Raw genomic sequence first — 16085 nt, 5'->3', positions numbered from 1 at the left:
TAAATAATGGATATTAACTAAATGTTTAGGTCATTGCAAATTGTTTTAAAAATATATACTATAAGAAAATATTTTTCTAAAAAATTCTTATAAAAATTTATTTAATTCAATGTTTAATTTTAAAACATCATAAACATAACCAGTCAATAAGAGAGATTTAAAGAAAGTTATAGACATTGAGAAGTACTTTTGGTAAGAAAGGTTAAAATAAAAAAATAATAATTTTATATGAGAAAGAATCTTATATGGTAACTTTTTATCCTGAAATAGAAATGAGTTTATTTAAGAAAGAGTGATGTTTAGAATAAAACAATATGTTCAAGTATGCAAAAAAAAAAAAAAAAACCGGTTTGTGTAAGTCAAAGAAATGTTTGTAAAAATCTAATTTATTAAAAATAACTTCAGATTATCAAGTTGACTATAATTAAAAGGGAAGTATTTATAATTAAAAGGGAAGTCTTTGTAGAGATCTGGCTTTCTTATAAAAATATACTAATACACTGAAGATTGATTAGAATGACAAAGTTATCTTAATATTGATTTACTCAACAAAATTACAAGATATTGTAATTTTTTAACCAAAAAGTTGAACTTTTATTGCATTTTGCCATTTTTATTTTATTCCCTTTGGTAAGTCTTGAGAAGATCTCAACATTTTCATCAACTCCTTTAACATTTTTTTTCTTACAGCAGTTAGCCTCTAACTGAGTTAACTTCCAACTGTTGTTAACTTCTAACTGCTATTATTGCCTGATGCCAAAAATCCTTTATCTTAAAGTTCTAAATAAAATGTTCCCTTTCAATATAACATCCTGTCCTCTTGGCTTTTCTTTAAATGTCTACATTTTTATATGAAACCAAAATCTTCACTTGTAATCCAAGACACAGTCTTCCTATGTCTAATTAATTCAAATACTTTTTTCGTTAGAGTTGACTAGCAGGTTATCTACATGGAGTTCCCCAGAGGGAAAAACAGTCAGACTGCAAAAGATTTTTTTTTTGCCATTTGGTAACTGGCACAAAACAAATTTTATATTTAATTGTAATAATTCCTATGTAATTGTTATTAAGTTTTTTAACTACTTAGGAATACTGAGATTTTAAGAAAATATAAATTGATGTTATCGCATTCATGTAACTATCTGCATTACTTTTAAAGGACTTGTGCTGCTACATTACTTTTTAGACTCCTAGATCTAAAAAGGACACACAACAATTTTGGAGGCCCAGGTGGGTGGATCACCTGAAGTCAGGAGTTACAGACCAGCCTGGCCAACGTGACAAAACCCCGTCTTTACTAAAAAATACAAAAATTAGCCAGGCATGGTGGTGGCCACCTGTAATCCCAGCTACTTAGGAGCAGGGAGAATTGCTTGAACTCAGGAGGCGGAGATTGCAGTGAGCCAAGATTGCACCACTGTACTCCGGCCTGGGTGACAGAGTGAGTCTCCGTCTTAGAAAAATAAATAAATAAATAAATAAAATAAAAAATAAAAAGGACAACAAGTTCTGCTAAATCTTAAAAACTGACAGCAATTAAAGCCCGATATACAGACTTGGAAGAAAATGACAATAAAAAATAATCACACTCTTAAGACACGAGGCCAGAAATTGAAACTAAAACCACTCCAGGTCCAGGGACTATTACAGAATAAGTGGATTTTTAAGATTGTAAAAGGTAATTCTGAGAGATGAAATTACTTCAGAGTTTCTTTACAAATTAAACATTAATATTAAATGCCCATAATGCAAGGCTAGCATCTGGGCCCCTGTGCCGGATTGACAAGGATTTCTTGAAGAATTAATCTACTTTTTAATTTAAAAAACCTATAAAATTTATAAAAGATCTATGGAAATTATATTTTATGGTAAAGTAATTATAATTTAATAGATATATTTTTCAGAATTGAGAGACAGTTTTAACTTTTCTCATGCTGTTCTTATAAGGGGTTCTATTTTAGAAAATTAATTCTTCTCTTTCAAAAAATCATTTCTTTTTGCTTTTTAAAGAAATCACGGAGTTGTCATTCGGCTGAATAAATAACTTACTTTAAAATAATCTGTAATCCTATTCTGTAACATCAAGTGTGGTAAACTTTTGATATTTGACAAACTTCACAAAATAAAATTCTAAATTCAGTCATTTGAACTCATTATGCTTTTTTTTTTATACTAGGCCCCCTGAAGCTGAAAACAAACATATTTAGCTTATTTGATATAATTAAATAGTACAGGAAGCAATGTCAAATTTGTAATAGTGTTTAACTTTGGACTATATTTATATAAATGTGGATTATTTAATTGGAATATAGTTATATAAAGAGTGTATGTTCCAATATTGTATTAGATTCATGTGATTTTTATGTCTTAGTATGTTTTATCAATAGTACTTGTGATTATCATCTAACATTTTGTTTATTGCAGACATAATCAAATATTCTCTTCAATTCTGTCTTTAACCACGGCTATTCTAAAACTTCAGTCATCCACAGTTGTTGTTTTACTTTGATTCATTATAAGGTGCCTTATAATAACCTATAGAACTTTGAGGAGTACTCTTAAATATATGATTGTGACAATTTTATAAATTGTGTCATTAGTATAAAGAGAAAAACTTCCATAACTGTCATGAGACCTGATGCATTTCTGATAATTATTAATCAAATATCAAGTAGGACAGGACAAAATTGTATTTGTAACTGTAAACATCAGCCATACCACTGTGGGTGTGTGTGTGTGTGTGTGTGTGTGTGTGTGTATACATGTGTGTTTTAATTTTTGTGAGCTTTTCCTTTGAGCCATGGAGTTATCTCTGTGAAGACACTATTTGGCCTGACCTTTGAATAGAGAATTCTAAAAAAATAAGTTCTGATGTTTGTATACTGATATTTGTCCCCAGCATGTCGAGAACTCGTTTCTCCCGAGATTTCCATGTTCATGAAAGGAAAATAAATCTTTGGGACCCCAAAAGCACTAAGCTAAAGGGAAAAGTCAAACTGAAAACTCTTTGGGGCAAACCCAAGTCCATTCTTTCCCCTTAGCTACTAAGGTTTTAAAAAATATACATACGTCCTTCCAAATTTGACAAGGAAAACCCTTGTGGACCAAGGGCAGACGGAGTCATTTCTCTGCTCCTGTAACTCAAATGCATATCCGATTGCTACCTTTGCTCTATTGTTTCGCTAAGCCAGACTAAGGCCTGCATGATTACTTCTGTAAATTGTGCATTCAGTTAAAGGCTAATCAGAAACTCAAAAGAATGCAACCATTTATCTCATACCTACCTATGATCTGGAAGCTCTCTCCAAAATTCAAGTTGTCCTGCCTTTCTGAACTAAATCAATGTACATCTTACATATATTTATTAATGTCTCGTGTCTTCCTAATTGAATAAAACCAAGCTGTGCCCCACCACCTTGGGCACATATGTCAGGACTCCCTGAGGCTGTGTCGCTGGCATGTCCTTAATCTTGGAAAAATGAACTTCCTAAATCTATTGAGATTAGTCTCAGATACTCTTTGGTTTTACAGGTTTGTTTTTTGATTTCATAACTTCAATTATCTGAAATACTAAAGAAAATTGGCCAAATAGCACATTCTCTGGTTTATCTGTTTTGTTGTTGCAAAAAGAAATATATAACTTATATATAATTTATTATTTATATACATTTCCAAGCTGAGTAGCAGATTTATTAGTAAGACCCAGAGTATTTAAAAATTCAAATGTTAATTAGCAACTTAATAGAAGAAAAAATTATTAGTAAGACCCAGAGTAATGAAAAATTCAAATATCAATTAGCAACTTTCCTGAAATGCTATCCATTATTTATAAGAAATAAACACATGCAACATAAAAGTTTAATTGTTAGTATTTCTGTTGAGAAGAATAAGTCAAATAGATAAGAGTATGTACTATTATTTTATTCTTCTTATAAATTCTAGAAAATAAAAACTAGTCTAAAGAAATATGAAAACATCAGTAGTTTTATAAAGAAATGGTAGAGGCCGGGCGCGGTGGCTCAAGCCTGTAATCCCAGCACTTTGGGAGGCCGAGGCGGGCGGATCACGAGGTCAGGAGATCGAGACCATCCTGGCTAACATGGTGAAACCCTGTCTCTACTAAAAATACGAAAAACTAGCCGGGCGTGGTGGCGGGCGCCTGTAGTCCCAGCTACTCGGAGGCTGAGGCAGGAGAATGGCCTGAACCTGGGAGGCGGAGCTTGCAGTGAGCTGAGATCGCGCCACTGCACTCCAGCCTGGGTGACACAGCGCGAGACTCCGTCTCAAAAAAAAAAAAAAAAAAAAATGGAAAAAAAAGGGAAGAAGAAAAACAAAAAAAATATATAAAAGAGCAAGAGGAATGCTGAGGGGAGCTGACTTGTTACCTTCTTGAAAATAGAGATTTTCTTTTTTAAGTTTACTATTGCACAGGTTAAATATGTGAATTTTATTATCTGTCAATTAAAGCTCATAAAATTTATTACAAGTAAACAACTGAAATTTTCAACACAAAGAGATGATAGGAAGGAACAAATAAATATGTTAAATATCAGATACACGTAAAAATTTATCTGCCTGACCTCTAGTTGTCTCAATAGTTTTAGGTAAATGCAGCAAAATCACACAGGTTCTCGTGACAGGAAGTGGATTCTGCAAACCACAGTAGGCAAGTTTAGCTCTGCCCTAGAGTTGGTTAAGGGCGCATTGAGGCTAGCTGTGAGGAGCATAGGCCCGGATACTAGGACTCACTTATGCCAGATATAAGCCCTTAGACACATACACAGCCCCTCCATGTGTGGGTTCACTTTTACATCTGTAAATGAAGAAACCACCGACTCCTAAATAACATAATTTATACACATAGGTAAACATAATTTAAAATGTGGTAGTTGTTAAATGTTTATTACAGAACTATTTCACAATAAGACAGCATTTTCCTAAATACAATCATTGTCATCAAAATCCCCCAGGACGCTCTCATCTGCTCTGGTTCCTGCCCTCGCCTCAGGCATCCCAACCCAGAGCTTGCTATATAGTAGGAGACATGCAAATAGGGCCCTCCCTCTGCTGATGAAAAGCAGCCCAGCCCTGACCCTGCAGCTCTGGGAGAGAAGCCCCAGACTTGGGATTCCCAGGTGTTTTCATTCAGTGATCAGGACTGAACACACAGGACTCACCATGGAGTTTATGCTGAGCTGGGTTTTCCTTGTTGCTATATTAAAAGGTGATGATTCATGGAGAACTAGAGATATTGAGTATGAGTGGACATAAATGACAGAAAGAGTGGATATGTGTGGCAATTTCTGACCTTGGTGTCTCTGTGTTTGCAGGTGTCCAGTGTGAGGAGCAGCTGGTGGAGTCTGGGGGAGGCTTGGTACAGCCTGGGGCGTCCCTGAGACTCTCCTGTGCAGCCTCTGGATTCACCTTCAGTAGCTATGACATGCACTGGGTTCGCCAGGCTCCAGGGAAGGGTCTGGAGTGGGTCTCAGCTATTAGCATTGGTGGAGGCACATACTACCCAAACTCTGTGAAGGGTCGATTCACCATCTCCAGAGACAATGCCAAGAACTCCTTGTATCTTCAAATGAACAGCCTGAGAGCTGAGGACACGGCTGTGTATTACTGTGCAAGAGACACTGTGAGGGGAAGTCAATGTGAGCCCAGACACAAACTTCCCTGCAGGGACACTGGAGGAAATCAGCTGCAGGGGGCGCTCAGGAACCACTGATCAGAGTCAACCCCAGAGACAGGTGCACATGGAGGCTGATTTCCTGTCAGAATGTGGGACTTCATCTTTTTACTCTTTCTCTAGGGAACCTCTCTAAGTTCAGTATCCTGTGCTTACCAGTGTCATCTCTACTGATTTTTAAAATGATAATTTTAATGTAAGAACCTATTCTCATATGTACACAACGCAGACTGATGCTTACAGAGGTGAAAAGTCCTCAACCATGGTCACCAGGATCAGAGTCATGAGGAAACACAGGGGTGCCTCGTGAGTTGTCTTCAATTAGACTCAGGCCAGAAATCTCAGTGAGATTCCCTGACTAGAACAGTCTTTAGGAATTTTGATCACAGCCAATTGAGAGGCTGGGCCAGGGTCAGTATCATGTAGAACTTCAGAGGTTTCACGTCTGATCCTTCTACTGGCACTGAAGTGTGAAATAAGAATCAGCACTGATCTGGGTTGCCTTTTACTCTTAGCCCATTCTATTTCTTTTTGTTTGTTGTTGTTCTTGCTTTTTCTTGTACTGTTTCTGCTCTATGTAAAGTGGGGATGAGGTTCTCACTGCTGAAGCTCCAGGCCTCAAGCCCATTCCCTGCAGCTCAGGTGGGGCTTAGACTGGCTCCTGCAGGCAGACTTTCTTCTGTCCCATTGCTCAGCACACTGCAGTGTGTTGACTTACCTGGGAATGCAAGCAGCCAATAGTAGTGAGGGGGATGAGCTTGTGTGGTCAAAATGGGATGTGGATGTGAAATTTATCCTGTGCTGTGCAAAGTACCACAGAGTCACCTTCCTCACCAGTAGTGTTAGAAAGAAGGTGTGAAAGTTGTCAGAATCAAAATGAAGCCACTTGTGTTAACACCCTGACAAATGGAACTAGGAATGACCAGGAAGAAGAGGTCCCATGTACATACTCCTGATAACAAGAGCTACCATAAATGGATTCTGCTTAATCACAACCTTGGATAGCAGCCACCACAACCTTTTAAAAATCGCTTCAAAAGGACATCTTCCCAGCAACTGCCTGTTTAACCCTACACTGATGCCACCCTTGGTGTTGATTCCACATGCAAAGAATAATTCTTTCAAAACAACTTATGGAACCCACCTCATTTTTACTTCATAAACCTGTGGATCGACATCCTGGAGTCACTGCTGCATTTGTTCCTAATGTTAATTAGCCCCTTTACAATATTTAAGTCTGTTTTTCTCTGATGTCTCTTCTAATATAAATAATTACCATGTTGACACCAATTAAGAAGCTATTTAGGAAGATGTCATGGGAAGACATTTTTAACATCCTGTTAAATGTTTCTGCATAGCACATCGATCCCCTAAAATACTTTGCTATATCGGCATGTGATGAATCAGAGTATGATATTGTAGGTAACATGGGAAATACATGGGCTTGTGACGAATCAATTCATAGGGTGATAATGTCTGTGTCCTTGAGGAAGGAGACCATGGGTTGTAAGTTCTAGTGGGGGTACCTTTGGCAAAGGGAGTTCCTGAGTTTCTGAGCATTATGCTACCTTTAACCCAAGGATGCAATTTACGATTTCTTTTTACTTAAATATTTCCAGAAGACATTTGGCAGTAATCGCAGGGTAGTATTCATGTAATACTGATGACTTAGAGAGTTATTTTTTAATTGTTCCTGTAAGTTATGCACATTGCTCACTTGATGCAGAAGTTCAAATTGTCAGTTAGGAAAACAGGTATACCACAAATTTTACGAACTGTAATGATGGTAGTTTTTGGCAAGAAACTGTTTCATGTCAACCTGAAAATAAACAGACAGCAATAAAAAATATTCCAATCCACAGGGAGTCTGACCTCTGTCCCTCTCTCTTCTTATAAGTACAAGTCTGTGCCACATCCAGAATATTCTTCAGGCTCCAGGGCATAAAATGCTTGTAAACTGTGTAAGCTAATGGCTCTCGCCTCAGGCAGGGCTGAGGTATCTGGGGAATGCAGAGTTGTGTTCACGAAGAAGACGGTATTATTGTATCTTCTCCTGTGCCTGGTGACAGCTCCCCAGGGTGAGTGTCTCAGGTGTCAGACACGGGTCTACAGGGTGAGTGCCCTGGAGCAGCTACAGGAGTCAACCCTGGATCTCAGGAGCCTGCACTGGCCCTCTGCCTCACCTGCACTGTTTCTGGTCACTCCTTCACAACCAGTCCTTTCTACTGGACCTGGATCAGCCAGCTCTCAGGAAGGGGCTGCAATGGATAAAATGCATTGCCAGTGGTGGTGAGAATCCATTTGTCTAGTGGAAAATGTCAGCCTCTCTATTTTATAAGGCAGAATACTGTTGTATTGTGTACACATACCACATTGTCTTTATCCATTTGTCCATTGACAGACACCTGGTTTCCATATCTTGGCTGTTGTGAATACTGCTGCAATAAGCACAGGAGAGCAGATATGTTCACAAGGTGGAAATTTCATCCACTTTGGGTATATTTCCATAAGCCGGATAGCTGGTCATATGGTATTTCTGCTTTAATTCGTTTGGGAGCCTCCATACAGCTTTGCATAATGGTGGGAATATGGAATGCCGTAGCCATTATGGAGAAACATTTTTGTTTTGAGGTATAATCCAAAAACAAATAATATTTTTTCGTGGTTCTTCATATGAGGCTCTAAATCTGATGTAAGTCCGGAGAGGTTTCCCACCTTGGGAAAGGATGAGTTTGCTCCTAATTACCTTTGAGGCAGAAGATTGGCAGAATATGAGATGGAGGCTGTTGGCAGGATTCAGGATGATTCAGTAATAAATAGTATTGACAGAGAAAGATAATAGAAATGGGGAGAAGGAGAGACAGAGAATATGAATCGCATAAGAAGAAAATCCGCTGAATATCAGTGTTGGGTTTTCAGTCACAGACGCCTCAGCATGAGCGAGGAACCACGATATCAATTGAGGAGTGGAGAACATGTTCAGTCCAAAAATCAGCGCATTCTTAGAGGCACCCATTGCCCCATCACATGGGTGAGAAATGTTTGAAACCAGTGACGTGTCAGTGCACATAAGTGATAGTGTAAGTGTAAGTGATGAAGTTATGTCACCAGGAACTTTCATTAATAAGACAAGGACGCGCGGTGGCTCAGGCCTGTAATCCCAGCACTTTGGGAGGCTGAGGCACGTGGATCGTCTGAGGTCAGGAGTTTGGGACCAGCCTGGCCAACATGGTGAAACTCCATCTCTACTAAAAACCAAAAATTGGGCCGGGCGCGGTGGCACATGCCTGTAATCCCAGCACTTTGGGGGGCCGAGGCGGGTGGATCACAGGGTCAGAAGATCGAGACCATCCCAGCTAACACGGTGAAGCCCCGTCTCTACTAAAAAATACAAAAAAAAATTACAAAAAATTAGCTGGACATGGGGGCGGGTGCCTGTAGTCCCAGCTACTCGGGAGGCTGAGGCAGGAGAATGGCAGGAACTGGGAGGCAGAGCTTGCAGTGAGCTGAGGTCGCGCCACTGCACTCCAGCCTGGGCGACAGAGCGAGACTCCGTCTCAAAAATGAAATAAAATAAAATAAAATAAAATAAGACAAGGACTTCTATAGATCACTCATGCACAAATATACAAAATGTGTTTTTGCATTTGTGCATGTCTAGAGAAAAATAATGTGTTCAGAAAACTTCCTCAGGTTACAGAGATCTGTTTAAGTTGGGGATATCATAGGAGTGTGTCTTTAAGTGAATACTTGTCTATTAATTAAATAGGTCAAAATTCCCTCTGTTGTAGTAGGCTTCCAATTATGTAAATTTACTGATTGCTTCTTGTGTTGTGAAACATAAACCCAAGCATTGACTTACTGGAATTTTACTGCTGTCATCAAAAGACCTGATCTCTGAAAAATATGCAGAGAAATTTCTCCAGATAGACCATCCAGGGGAAAGACATATCTAGAACCTTATCTATGTGGGGTAAGGTAGTCCATCTCCATTACAGACCCCACCCAGCAGTCTTACTTTATCATGAAAGTGGATAAATTTAGCTAACAGGCAAATAATTCTATTATGCTGTATCCAGAAAAGGGAAAGCATCGGTTTCGTTTCTGGAGACTCTGTGCATAGGCCACAGTCCAGAGAAAAAAGGATGACTGAATTATTAAGATTCAATTATAAGAAAATATAATACCTCCTGGATGCACACTTTGTTTTCTCACCAGTTTAGTTAATCTGGGTTAAAGATGAAAGTGTGACAATGTGCAGACTCTGTCGGAGGAATAGAACATACGGAAACTGGCAGACAATGGCAGAGAATAAGACAAGGACAGTGGGGAAATCTTAAGCCTCTGACAAACGTTTTTTGAAAATAAGGTCCTGAAAAATCCACTGATGTCAGATTCTTTTATCATGGGGCATTTGCAGGGTTCTTAGCTGAGAAAAAAAATGCATGCATTTCCCAAGTCTCCACTTACATTCTCTTTGCCTTATATCTCTAGGAGGAAAAAAAAGCCATAAACCTAGGCCTAGTGTCTGTGTAGGAAGCACTTTTTATAGGCCAGAAACTAGTAAGAAAGGAAAATATGTGTTATTGGAATAGTACATACAGAATTGGCTTTATTCTGAAAGTATCTGCACCTGCAGGTATTCTCAGATGCAACATTCAACTGCAAGAGCCCAAGGAAGAAACAAGGCACTCCCCAAATCCTACAAGTTTTTGTATTCACTGCGTGTCCACTGATTCAGGAAATGTGAAGCTTCAGAGAAGGGGCTCCCTTCTGTGTCATAGAATCTTTGCTTTGGGTCTCCCTGTAGAGTTCAATAGGTTTAGTAAGGCTAATCAATTGTTTAAAGACATGGTGTCAGCAGCATATGGTGCCACTGAAGGAGCATTCTAAACCAGGACACAGCCACTTCATGCTGGGCTAGAGACTGTGGGGGAAAATGTCTGTGAGCCACCACAGCAACCCCATTGCAAGGCAAGGGCTTGGCTGGAGTGAGCACTCAGTAGCTGCCAAGCACAGATTCCAGTCCCAGAGTAGGTGCACAGGAGGTTGGAGAGGAAGTTTCCTCTCAGGGCCTGGGTCTTCCTTTGTCAGGAAAAAAAATCTAAAATAACTGTTCAACAACTCGCTGATGTGCCTTTAAGCATCCTAGCACATCCAAACCATTCATGTAACTTAAGGCAATGATAATTATTTTTAAAGTGGATTTCTAGAACTATAATATCTTAATGGTGAGAATATGAAGGATGGACATGTTCTACTAATTCAATGGGTACAGACTAGTTGAACAAACTATATTCCTATGCATAAGAAATTCAGATTTCAGTGTTAAGAAATGTTGCCTACATTGTGTGAGTGACAGGGCAGTGGTGAATCTGAGAGTGTAGCAGGTTCACAGACATAGTGAGTCAGAAATCAGTATGTAAAGATGAGGATCTACGGATATGAACTGGAAGTGTGAAAATACTTCAGGAAATTCTAATAAGTGGAGTTCAAAATTAACACAAAATTATCCATAACACAAATTCCTTGACAAGTATTTTGGGAGTGGAGAGTTCTTAAAGAACTCCAAACTCCTGTTACATCTTCTGATTCCCATTGTTCCTGAGATGAGAAAATCAGCTCTAATTATGCATCACAAGACAAATCTGTAAAACACGAGTGTTCCTGTTGAAGATCCTGGGAGATCAGACACCAGGCGGGTGCTGCAGACACTGTCTCAGAAGCACACGGCAGATCTCAGAAGTCCCTGATGGACAGTCATGTGGGACAACAGCTGTCGCTTTCTCAGAATCAACAGTGAGCTGTGCTGGTACCTGACGGGTCCAGGAAAAGACCAAGGCACCTTCTCAGTGTCATGGAGAGTGATGGTCCCAAAAATGATCCAGGTGGTCTCTATGCTAATCAAATGCAGGTTTGCAGTGAGGAGCCTGTTCTATCTGGGCTTATTCTTCAGTGAAAGGACCTCTGCCCACAAATGTTTGTAAATGGAGCAGGGTGTGCATTTCCTCCAGCAGGATTAGGGCTTGGACCATCAGCATCTCACTCTTGTATGGCTGATGTGTCATTTATCTTCCATTTCTTATCATGAATCAGGCTTTGAGCTATGAAATGCTCTGTCTTATGAATATGCAAATATGCTGATATCCACTGAGGTAAATATGTTCTGTGCCCTGAGAGCATCATCCAACAACTACATCCCTCCTCAAGAGAAGCCCCTGAGAGCACAGCTTCTCACCATGGACTGGACCTGCAGGATCCTCCTCTTGGTGGCAGCAGCCACAGGTAAGGGGCTCCCACATCCCAGTAATGAGAAGGGGACTGAGTCCAGTCAAGGGGGCTTTCCTCCACTCCCGTGTCCTCCCCACAGGTGCCCAGTCCCAGGTGCAGCTGGTGCAGTCTGGGGCTGAGGTGAAGCAGCCTGGGTCCTCAGTGAAGGTCTCCTGCAAGGCTTCTGGATACACCTTTACTAGCTCTGTTATGCAGTGGGTGCGACAGGCCCCTGGACAAGGCCTTCAGTGGATAGGACGGATCTGCCCTTACAATGGTAACACGAAGTATGCACAGAACTTCCAGGGCAGAGTCACCATGACCACGGACACGTCCACGAGCACAGCCTGCATGGAGCTGGGCAGCCTGAGATCTGAGGACACAGTCGGGTATTACTGTGCAAGACACACAGTGTGAGAACCCACATCCTGAGAGTGTCAGAAACCCCAGGAAGAGGCAGCTGTGGTGGCATGGAGGAGATGACAAAGATTATTAGATTGAAGACTTTCTTAGAAAATGACATTAAGTCATTAAATAAAATAATATTTATTTTTTAAATTAACAATATTAATGTATATTTGAGAAATTTTAGTTATTTGACAGATTTTTCATAACACATGTATTCTGTAAGCAAATTTCAGGGATTGTAGAATGAATCAAATTAACAAATCTCATACAGAGCTTCCTCTGAATCAATCTTTGTAAACACGAATTTCTGAATCAACGTAAATATTTTGGAACCCATACACAAATTCACATTAAAACTCTACTTTTATCTCTATTTTTAAAATGCCAAAATATCTAATTTTGTTCATGTAACATTTTGAATTCCCACCATCAATGCATGATATTTCTTGTTTTTCCACATTCATGTTACCATTTGTCATCATGAGAATTGCGAGTTTTAACCATGTTAATAGGTGAGTAATGGATCTAATTTTTATTTAAATGCATGTGTCCCTAATAAAAAATTGATATTTAATCTTTTAATATACTTTTTGTATAATTTTTATATAATTTTTGGTGAGATGCCGCTCCTGAGTTGGTTCATTTGTAACTGCATTTTTTTCTTTTGATTCGTTGTAAGTTTACTTGCATATTGATTATAAAAGTCATCTAACAAATTAAAAGAATTCATTTAACAAATATGTGACTTGGAAATATTTTCTCCCAGTTTGTGTTTGCCTTTTTTTCCCTTATCAGTGGGTATTGCAGAAAAGTGTGTGTGTGTGTGTGCGTGTGTGCGCACAAATTTAGACAAAAATATAAAAAATTATTCATTCATAGATCTTGTCTTTGGCATTATATCTGAAGTCTCATTATGAAATACACTAATAGTGATTTTTTTTCCATGTTTCTAATCTCAGGCCACAATCAACCCATAAGTGTTAAACCTTCACCTACTTGATTGGAGGACTATCCTCCTGAGATATTTGGAACACTTTTGTAAGGAGATGTGTTGTTCTTCCCATTATCTGTTTATTTAGTCATCTGTTAATATTTGTTTTGATTTATGGATGTCTAGTTCATACACTGAAGAAGATACATGCTACAGTGTGCATTTTATTGTACAAATCACCACAGCTTTATTAGGTGCTGGGAGCTGATTTAGTTTGCCTCTTGCATCCTTACAGCACACTTCATCCTTTTGTTTTTGAACACTTCCCTGTTTCCTGGTATTACAATAGATTCTAAGCTTGTTTTCTATATTACCTTTTTCATACATAAAATTAGCCATTTTTATAAAGAGTGCTTGTTTCTGATTTTAAAGAATAATATTACAATAAAATATTGTGATACTGGGTATGTGTGTTGTTAGTGTGGTATAAGTACTTTTAGGACATCTCAACCAATTGGCCTAGTAAATGTGAATGCTTATATGAACCCATGTTTATGGACACATTGAAACTATTGATGTATCTAATCTTCTGTAACTTGATTACATTAAACATGAGAACACACTGGTGCCTCCACCCGACTATGCTACCGCAGGGACCTTTCCAGCCTTCCTTCATTGACTGTTCATAACCACCCACTGCAAAGTGAGGAACTCCATCCCACCATATGCCATTTGATTACTTAGCTGCACTGTTTCAGGACACATGCATAGCAGTATCAGAAATGTAAAGCTGTACTCTTGTAGGAAACATGTTTATGTACTACATAGAGTGCTTATGTGTGATTTCTTTGTAATGTAAACTTATCGAACCTCCTCATTTTCAAAGTTACTTAGGTCAGCAACTTCATTTTCTGCTTTCTTCAGTGAAAGCATTGCAATTACGCGGTATAGCTTCATTTGTTTGAAATTCTGTAAAAGCCAAAACTAGAGTCAAGTAAACAGACAGGATATTCCAAGAATTTAGAGAGTGGGTATAAAATAACTAAACAGGTCCTGTTTAAGAAGAATAAGAATATTCTAGTCATATGCAATGCTTGAGACGTGACACATTTGATTTGTCTAAGCTCTTAATTTTGTGATGGAAAATATAAATGTAAATATATACAATTGAAATATATTTAGCAGTTCATTAACCCCTGGATTAAACGCGTACTGTATAAAATTATCTACTAACATATTTGGGAGTGTGGGGATATTATGAGACGCAAGCAACAAAGAATGAAGTAATTTTCCTCACTTGCATGTGTGATGTTTCCATTCAACGAAGACCTTTAATTAAAAAACAGCAACAACAACAATTGTCTATGTGACCCAGGTTTTCTCTTCCTGACAAGCAAACAACCCAGATCATTCTTTTGTTTCCTTGGTTGAGAAAGGTTTTCCCCAAACTTCAGCTCAGTTCAGGCATACACTGTCGCTGAATGGGCATTTACCCTCAGATGGATACACACACCTGTCAGCATGCGGGCTCTTCTGTCACATAAACACACCTTTCCTCATGTGAATTCTTCCCTCAGACAAACACACATGTCCCCACATGGACTCTTTCCTCAGACCACCACGTATGTCCTCACATTTACTCTTTCCTCAGAAAACAGACATTTTCTAATATGGACTCTTGTCTCAGACAAGCAAACATGTCTCCATGTGAACTCTTCAGTCAGATAAGTACACACATTTCCACATTGACTGTTTCCTGACACAAGCACATATATCCAATATTGAACTGTTTTGTGAGAAAGGTATCCCTTTCCTCTGGAAGTGTATTTTTATGTTCTTGCTGGACATATATTTTGATAATGTTTGCTACTATGAAGATACCTGAACACTGTCTATACTAGAGAATAAAAAAGCACAATTGGCAGATTAATCCTGTGCATTCAGACCCAGGAATCCTTTGACCCTGCCCTCCCTGAAATGGAGACACAGAGGATGGATGAGCAATGCTGAGCGGTGCACCCATGACCACAAAAAGAAATACATTGAAATGTGTCCCCTCCCCTCCTCATGAAAGGCAGCACATCCCCTGTTCCTACAGGCCCTGGTAAGGAGCCACCCCATATCTGTGCCCTTCCTCAGCATCCACACCATGGGATCTGCACTGATCTGGGCTTTCCTTCTCATCACCCTTGATATTAGTGTCCCTTGTGAATCAGTTCCAGCTGTGGCTGCTCCACATGGGCCTGTTCTTCCATTTCCTGTTTGCAGAAGTCCTGTGTGAACTTTATTGATGGAGTCAGAGGGGGGAAATTGTACAGCCCAACGGTTCACTGAGAATCTCCTACAAGCCTCTGACATCACCTTTACCAGCTGCAGCATGAGCTTGGTCCAGCAGGCTTCATGACAGGGATTGGTGTGAGTGACAACAGTGAGTGACCAAGTAGGAGATCTCAGCGTTACTCTCCATGAGTAGAAATAAATTAACAATCCCAAGCGACACTCTTTCAAGTGCAGTCTACTTTACAGTGACCAACCTGAAAGCCAAGGACGAGGCTTTGTACTACTGTGAGGGACACAGGAGAGGGAACATCTGTGTGAGCCCAGACACAAAAATCTCTGCAGGAGAACAGGAGGGAACTGCATTGTAGATGCTCCTCATAACCACAAAGGGGCAGTCAGGACCACCAGGAGGCTCTCAGGACACCTGTGGGGTTGCTCAGAACCACCACGGGTGCTCAGGACACCAGGGGGCGCTCAGGACCACGAGGGGGCGCTCAGTACACCAGG

General features: G+C 39.4%; 2 gene segments (V, D, J or C); both read left to right on the top strand.

The window, feature by feature from the left end:
* The first annotated feature begins 4803 nt into the window (after positions 1–4803).
* LOC110742268 lies at positions 4804–5743 on the top strand. The segment is given in 2 exon segments: positions 4804–5224; positions 5331–5743. Coding segments are annotated over 2 exon segments (552 nt in total).
* A 5525-nt stretch (positions 5744–11268) lies between these two features.
* Positions 11269–13087, top strand: LOC101011450. The segment is given in 2 exon segments: positions 11269–11974; positions 12060–13087. Coding segments are annotated over 2 exon segments (465 nt in total).
* Positions 13088–16085: the final 2998 nt, after the last annotated feature.

Source organism: Papio anubis, unplaced genomic scaffold (assembly GCF_008728515.1).
Source record: "Papio anubis isolate 15944 unplaced genomic scaffold, Panubis1.0 scaffold732, whole genome shotgun sequence".
In the NCBI taxonomy this organism is placed as follows: domain Eukaryota; kingdom Metazoa; phylum Chordata; class Mammalia; order Primates; family Cercopithecidae; genus Papio; species Papio anubis.
The sequence above is the reverse complement of the archived record's forward strand: the minus strand, read 5'-3'. Positions and strand labels throughout refer to the sequence as shown.